At 42.8% G+C, this 8,156-nt stretch overlaps 1 protein-coding gene across 1 annotated transcript in view; it reads right to left on the bottom strand.

The window, feature by feature from the left end:
- Positions 1 to 1,472: 1,472 nt before the first annotated feature.
- Positions 1,473 to 8,156, bottom strand: part of LOC116373884 (IQ motif and SEC7 domain-containing protein 3) — a gene marked incomplete at its 3' end in the record, with an annotated part of 142,269 nt that continues 135,585 nt past the window's right edge. The window contains exons 8-9 of the mRNA XM_031822175.1: positions 3,857 to 3,982; positions 1,473 to 1,619 (exon numbers count right to left, since the gene is read on the bottom strand). Of these exons, the coding sequence (XP_031678035.1) occupies positions 1,473 to 1,619; positions 3,857 to 3,982 (273 nt within the window). The remainder of the gene's footprint in view (positions 1,620 to 3,856; positions 3,983 to 8,156) is intronic.

Here is an 8,156-nt window from a genome sequence, read left to right as displayed (position 1 = left end):
AAATAACTTTATGTCCGTTATATTTGCTGCAAATCCGCACACATCCTTGAAGTACCTCTTCATATTTTCAAGCATTTGGTGGTGTCTGCATCATGTTATGGGTATGCTTGTCATCGGCAAGGGAGTATTTTTTATACAGAAAGAGAAACGGAATAGAGCGTAAGCACAGGCAAAATCCTAGACTGGTTCAGTCTGATTTTCTAAAAGACACTGGGAGCAAATCCACCTTTCAGCAGGACAGTAACCTGAAACTCAAGGCCAAATATACACTGGAGTTGCTTAACGTAGCGATATTGAATGTTCCTGAGTGGCCTAGTTACAGTATTGATTTAAATCGTCTTGAAAATCTATGGCAACTACCTGAAAATGGTTGGCCTATAGCAATGATCAACAACCAACTTGACAGCGCTGTGAAGCATTTTTAAAGTATAATGGGCAAATTTTGTACAATGCAGATGTGCAAAACTCATAGACTTACCCAGAAGGTCTCACAGCTGTAAACGCTGCCAAAGGGGATTCTAACATGTATTGACTCATGGTTGTGAATAATTCTGTAAATGAGATGGTTTTGTATATCATTTTCAATACATTTGCAAAAATGTCGAAAAACACGTTTTCACTTTGTCAATATGGGGTATTGTGTGTCGATGGATGAGAATTAAGGCTGTAACACAACAAAATGTGGAATAAGTCAAGGGGTACGAATACTTTCTGAAGGTACAAACCCATAACCTTGGGGGTTGGCTACGTAATATGTCTTTTTATCCAAATAAATGGAGTTATGTAATGATGTACTTAAATCAAGGCTAACACAATGTATTCTGGGTAATCTATGTGACTGGGGTTGCTAGCACCATTTATCTGCTTCATTCCCTTTTGCTGTTTTCACTACATTCTCCCTCTCTCTCCCTCCACCGTCTATATCCCTCCTCTCTTTGCTGCTGTCCTATTCTATGATAGTGGTGTAATAATGTCTCAAAAGGGCATTGTACTTTGAAGGATCTACTTGCAGATCAAGATCACATATTTCTGCCACAGCTTCCTGCTTGTTTCACGTTTGAGTTGCCATGGCAACATCGTTTAGAAAAAGTTTTAGTCCCACACTCTCATTCTCCCAGTCTCTCTCTCTCTCTCCCAGTCTCTCGCTCTCTCCCAGTCTCTCTCTCTCTCTCCCAGTCCGCTCCCAGTCTCTCTCTCCCCAGTCTCTGTCTCTCCCAGTCTCTCTCTCTCTCCCAGTCGCTCCCAGTCTCTCGCTCTCTCCCAGTCTCTCTCTCTCCCAGTCTCTCTCTCTCTCCCAGTCTCTCTCTCCCAGTCTCTCCTTCTCCTCTCTCCAGTCTCTCTCTCCCAGTCTCTCTCTCTCCCAGTCTCTCTCTCTCTCCCAGTCTCTCTCTCTCTCCCAGTCTCTCTCTCTCCCCAGTCTCTCTCTCTCTCCCAGTCTCTCTCTCCCAGTCTCTCTCTCTCCAGTCTCTCTCTCTCTCCTTTGGAGGGTGAGTAGTGATGCTGGTGTTAGGTGACTTACACTCGTTCTCAAACAGTGTGAAGTGCATGCCCAGGAGGCCCAGGGCTTTACAGAAGGTGTAGGCTGCTGAACTCTTCTTCTTCGGGCACAGCTTCAGGATCTGAGGGTAAAAGACACTTATCTTAAAATAGCTAGGTGAGAGAACCACATATCACACTCGTAGTAAGTGCATGTTTCCTCAATAAAGGAAAGACGGAGATGTCAATCAGAACATCAAAATAAGAACCTATTCAGGATGTCTTCTGTTCCACTTCAAAAACATATTAGTGTGGTTTTATGGACACAGATCAATCCTAATCCTGGACTTAAAAGGCATTTTCAATTGAGATTCTGCATTGAGCTTGCTTTTTATTCCAGGACTAACTGTGACTGGAAAACAGCCCCAAAGAGCATAACAAACATAGGTAGCTTAGAGGTTAGAGAAGTCGCCTAAAGAATGTGGACAAGCCCCATCCATCACCCTTGTGCCCTTGAGCAAGACACTTAACCTCCAATAACTGTGTTGTGGGAGCAGAGTAAACCTTGTTTCCATTGTAACAGATGGGCAGCAATTATTATTCTCTTCTATTATTGTCAAAGCCTTTCTCTTCAATCTCAGTCAGCACTGCAGGTGTTATTGTCAGGTTAGGGTTGGGTTTAGGTGATGGTTGGGGTAAGGTTTTAAGCCTTGCTTTCAACAGGCTTTGAAGTTTGCTTCACATGGGTGTTCAAGGCACTGGAGAAAAAAACATTCCAGTCTCAATGTGACCTCCGTGTTAAAATAAAGTATAAGAAATCCATCATCGGTCAGAGAGGATCAACACAGCATATTCATATCATCCTACTAATAACCTTCAGAGAGACAATTTACACAGTATAGCTTTCTCTCTGTGACAAATCCTGTTTCCAGTGAATGTGACATAACAGCACTGCAACTTTGTATATTTTTTCAAGGATGTGTTTGTGAGTGTGTGGGGGAAAACAGCTATGCCTTATGGGTAGAGATATAATGAGGGAAATAATGAGAGAGAGAGAGAGAGAGAGAGAGAGAGAGAGAGAGAGAGAGAGAGAGAGAGAGAGAGAGAGGGGAGCTCTCATACAGTATAGAAACACCACAGATAGAGAAAGATGAGAGTATCTCCTCAGTGCTGATACTGCAGGGCCTTTTTGGTAAGCCGCCATATTAAACCAATACATCACCGTGACACATCCACCGCTGCAGACGAGAGTGTTGGAACCTCAAGGATGATGATTAACTCGTAAAGAAGAACACCCTGACAATTCATTTCACACAGTAAAATAAATATGAAGATTGCAAACTTATCACAGACCCTACTCTCTGAGTAGTCGTGAGAAACAAGGTCTCGCAGGAGCCCGCCCTCTTAATTACGTGTAATTGCGTAAACCTCGAGAGTGCGCCCTCATTTTTTTTCACGCTTACAAAATGAGGTTCAGCGATTGAAGTAATTATGACACTCTCTTTGTGCCGAATCAACAGTTTTCCGCCAAGACGTCGCAAGAGGATTTTTGTCTGGCCCGGCAAAGAATAAGCATTTTCAAAACTCCCCTCCTCCCTTCGGGGCACAATTACTTTTCAACAGCAGCGCAGGCAACAGAGAAACACTTTCATTTTTATTTTCTCTCCCCCAGTTTTTGTTCGAGACAGATTAAGATGAGAACCAGTGGAATTATGGGAGTAGTTTAATACATCACATAGATAACATTTGGAGTTGCCCTAATGGGTTTATTAACTATAACAGACATCGATCTCTCGGCTATTTAATCTATGATTAACTCCGAGGCCCATTCGATGTGACTTGGACCAAATGAATGACTGAAGCTTGGACTTCATTACTGACCCCGGTAGTTATTTTCTTTCTCTAGGCTTGAGTGTATAAGTTCACTGCGGACTCCGTTTAACCTACTGTACCATCTATTATTTAAGAAATGAGTCATGAAACAAAATAGAAACTAGGGACGTAGTCTTCAGAAAATGGGTCCCTGTGAGAGACTTCCTGGGAATTACATGCCTTGAATATGTTTGGCAGGAAATACAAGCTGCTTTATATGACTGTGACCACACTTCACGAGTCGACTACAACCAAGTTGATAGTGAGTTCATCGCTGTATAGTTTACAAAGGTTACTACTTTAGATCAGGTGACACCACACTTCCCAAAAACAATTGTGGCGCAAATCAATTAAATCCAAACACGTAGACATTTGCAGTACTATAATCCCATAACAATGTCCCCCTATAATCCTCAGAGGGGTGTAGTAAATTGATCATCCCTTCTGAAGACAATACTATATTTCCCACAATCCTTTGCAGAGTCAGTCCGGTGTCAGGGAGTCTTACCACGATAAGGTCATTGAAGAGGAAGACTTCTCTCTGGTGGGCTGCCTGTTTCTGGGCCTTGTTGACGTCCGTCACCTCAAACAGACGGCTACAGCACACCAATCTTCTGTGGGGAACAGACAGAACCTACAGAGAAATAGAGAGCGAGAGATTGATTTTAGAACAAACTTTATTGGCACAATCCAACCTATTTACATAGCTAATTCAACGGCAATTCAAAAATACAATACTCTGAAGAGAGAGAGAAAGAGGGAGAGATAAAAACTTGTTTTGCAGAAAAAGTTTAAGGGAAAGTGGTGATATCACTCCACCATTTTTCATTGGCGTCTTCCAAGATCTCACAGATGCACAATGATGCGGTACCTTGTTCTACTGTAGGCTGCAACAGAATTACACCGCTGAGCTATCACTCTCCTGTCAATAACTGCCTCCATCAATCCAAAGGATTCTGCTACATAAGGTCTATTTGATGAATTCTGCTCAGGCACAGATTGGACAGTTATGCCCGTTAAAAATGACCATGAAGCCTGCTTCTTAGAACACTTCACATTTTCAGAGATGAAAGATAGGAGAGAATGGACAGACGGAGAGCAGAAAGGAGGGATAAACTGATGCCGTTGGCGAGCCAAAGCAGGGGGAGCGAGGGAGGGGGGAGCGAGAGAGAGACAAAAAGAGAGAGAAAGTGGGAGAGAGAGAAAGAAAGAGAAAGAAAGAGAGAGAGAGAGATGAAAGGTGGAAAGTGAGTGTTGTTGATTAAAGGTGTCTTGGCCATGGCCCATCGATCTCTCTGTGCTCCATTGACACCCTTAAAGAGAGGCTCTGATCCTTTAGCCTGCAAGGGGTTTTCTAAAGTACACTAAACCTCACAGACAAGTTCAAGGTTTTCCTCTTTTCCCTCTTCGTCTCACACTTGGCTATAGTTACCTCTTCCCCCTCTCATTCTCTTTCTCCCCCTCTCTTGCTCTCTCATTCTCTTTTCTCTTATAGTGGAAGAAAAAAACTAGCAACACAATAAATAGAGAGTGATGAACTGAAAGGGTGAGTGACTTTTTGGGCGAACTGACCAAATTCCCATAGAAATGTGAGTTATAGATCTGTCCCTCTCTTTGAAAGCAAGTATAAGAGGTAGATCTGTTTTATGTGCGCTATTTCTATGCTTCCTGTTCTTAAGTTTAGTTTTTGTGTCTTTTACTTTGGGTTTTGTGCACCAGCTTCAAACAGCTGAAAATACTATATTTGGGGTTATGGAAAATATATTTCACAGCGGTTTAGATGGTATAATGATTCTCTACACTACACATTATTATTCCTTCACATAAACAGAAATTAGGCAAACTATTAGAATTTTAGCAACCAGGAAATGGGGGAGCAATGTATGCATGGTATATATTTAAAGGTGCAATCTATAACTAAAATGTTTGGTCAAAAGTGTTGAACTTGTTTGGATATTCAGTTAACTGACAAAATAATGGAAACACTTGACTAAATGAGGGGTATCAAATCAAATCAAATCAAATTTATTTATATAGCCCTTCGTACATCAGCTGATATCTCAAAGTGCTGTACAGAAACCCAGCCTAAAACCCCAAACAGCAAGCAATGCAGGTGTAGAAGCACGGGTACAAAGTATATTGCAAGCAGGTGCTTCCACAGAGGTGTGGTTCCTTAGTTAATTAAGGAATTAACATCCCATCATGCTTAGGGTCATGTATAAAAATGCTAGGCAGGCCATTATTTTGGTACCATGGCTACACCCCATAGGATGACAATGCCCCCATCCACAGGGTATGAGTGGTCACTCAATTGTTTGTTGAGCATGTAAACCATATGCCATTGCTGTCTCAGTCGCCAGATCTCAACCTAATTGAACACTTATGGGAGATTCTAGAGCGGTGCCTGAGACAGCATTTTCCACCATCAACAAAACACTAAAAGATGGAATTTCTTGTGCAAGAATAGTGTCGCATCCCTCCAATTAATTCCATTCCGTTTCTTTTTTATCCTTGATCCTCCAGTCCTTGAAGATTAAAAGAATACCCATAACACGATGCAGCCACCACTATGCTTGAAAACACGGAGAGTGTTACTTAGTAATGTGTTTTATTGGATTTGCCCCAAACATAACACTTTGAATTCAAGTTAATTGCTTTACCAATTTTTTTTTACAGTATTACTTTAGTGCCTTGTTGCAAACAGGATGCATGTTTTGGAATATTTGTATTCTGTACAGGCTTCCTTCTTTTCACTCTGTCAATTAGGTTAGTATTGTGGAGTAACTACAATGTTGTGGTTTTGTTTCTCTCCGGCAACTGAGTTATGAAGGACGCCTGTATCTTTGTAGTGACTGGGTGTATTGATACACCATCCAAAGTGTAATTAATAACTTCACCGTGCTCAAAGGGATATTCAATGTCTGCTTTTTATTTTATTTGTACCCATCTACCAATAGGTCTCCTTCTTTGAGAGGCATTGGAAAACCTCTTTGTGGTTGAATCTGTGTTTGAAATTCACTGCTCAACTGAGGGAACTTACAGATAGGTATGTGTGGGGTACAGAGATGAGGTACTCATTCCAAAATCATGTTAAACACTATTATTGCACACAGAGTGATTCCATGCAGCTTATTATGTGACTTGTTAAGCACATTTTTACTCCTGAACATATTTAGGCTTGCATTAAATTAACAAATGGGGTTGAATACGTACATTGTTTCATTTTTTATTAATAATACAAACTTAATTCCACTTTGACATTATGGGGTATTGTGTGTAGGCCAGTGACAAAACATCTCACGTTAATCCATCTTAAATTCAGGCTGTAACAACAACATGTGGAAAAAGTCAAGGCGTGTGAATACTTTAAAGCCCTGTATTTACAATTACAATGACTATTATTCATCAAATGTACAGACTGACTCCCAGAGGGGCAGATTTAAGGCTCTAATAGCTCCTAGTATAGAGACACTCATTGGAGTTATAAGGGTTATGCTAGGTCTCTTCACAAAATAATAATAACTGTGTATCCCCTCAGGAGTACATGAGAATTAACTGGAGATGACGCTAGTCTAATTCAGTTCCCTTACGGCTCCTAGGATTAACAGTCCAGCTGCACATAGGGTCCAATACAAAAACTATAACACTGTCCACTGGGGGCCGTGGAAAGGGCAACTGCTTGAGAAAAAAAGGTGGGCAGGAAAGACAGACAGAGAGAGACAGAGAGATGGAGGGATAATGAGGCCGAGACAGAGAGATGGAGGGATAATGAGGCCAAGACAGAGAGAGATGGAGGGATAATGAGGCCGAGACAGAGAGATGGAGGGATAATGAGGCCGAGACAGAGATATGGAGGGATAATGAGGCCGAGACAGAGAGAGATGGAGGGATAATGAGGCCGAGACAGAGAGATATGGAGGGATAATGAGTGAGAGACAGAGAGATGGAGGGATAATGAGGCCGAGACAGAGAGATGGAGGGATAATGAGGCCGGGACAGAGAGAGATGGAGGGATAATGAGGCCGAGACAGAGAGATGGAGGGATAATGAGGCCGAGACAGAGAGATGGAGGGATAATGAGGCCGAGACAGAAATATGGAGGGATAATGAGGCCGAGACAGAGAGAGATGGAGGGATAATGAGGCCGAGACAGAGATATGGAGGGATAATGAGGCCGAGACAGAGAGATGGAGGGATAATGAGGCCGAGACAGAGAGATGGAGGGATAATGAGGCCGAGACAGAGAGAGATGGAGGGATAATGAGGCCGAGACAGAGAGATGGAGGGATAATGAGGCCGAGACAGAGAGATGGAGGGATAATGAGGCCGAGACATAGAGATGGAGGGATAATGAGGCCGAGACAGAGATATGGAGGGATAATGAGGCCAAGACAGAGAGATGGAGGGATAATGAGGCCGAGACAGAGAGATGGAGGGATAATGAGGCCGAGACAGAGAGATGGAGGGATAATGAGGCCGAGACATAGAGATGGAGGGATAATGAGGCCGAGACAGAGATATGGAGGGATAATGAGGCCGAGACAGAGAGATGGAGGGATAATGAGGCCGAGACAGAGAGATGGAGGGATAATGAGGCCGAGACAGAGATATGGAGGGATAATGAGGCCGAGGCAGAGAGATGGAGGGATAATGAGGCCGAGACAGAGAGATGGAGGGATAATGAGGCCGAGACAGAGAGAGATGGAGGGATGATGAGGCCGAGACAGAGAGAGATGGAGGGATAATGAGGCCAAGACAGAGAGATATGGAGGGATAATGAGGCCGAGACAGAGAGCTGGAGGGATAAT

Source organism: Oncorhynchus kisutch, unplaced genomic scaffold (genome assembly GCF_002021735.2).
Source record: "Oncorhynchus kisutch isolate 150728-3 unplaced genomic scaffold, Okis_V2 scaffold4081, whole genome shotgun sequence".
In the NCBI taxonomy this organism is placed as follows: domain Eukaryota; kingdom Metazoa; phylum Chordata; class Actinopteri; order Salmoniformes; family Salmonidae; genus Oncorhynchus; species Oncorhynchus kisutch.
The sequence above is the reverse complement of the archived record's forward strand: the minus strand, read 5'-3'. Positions and strand labels throughout refer to the sequence as shown.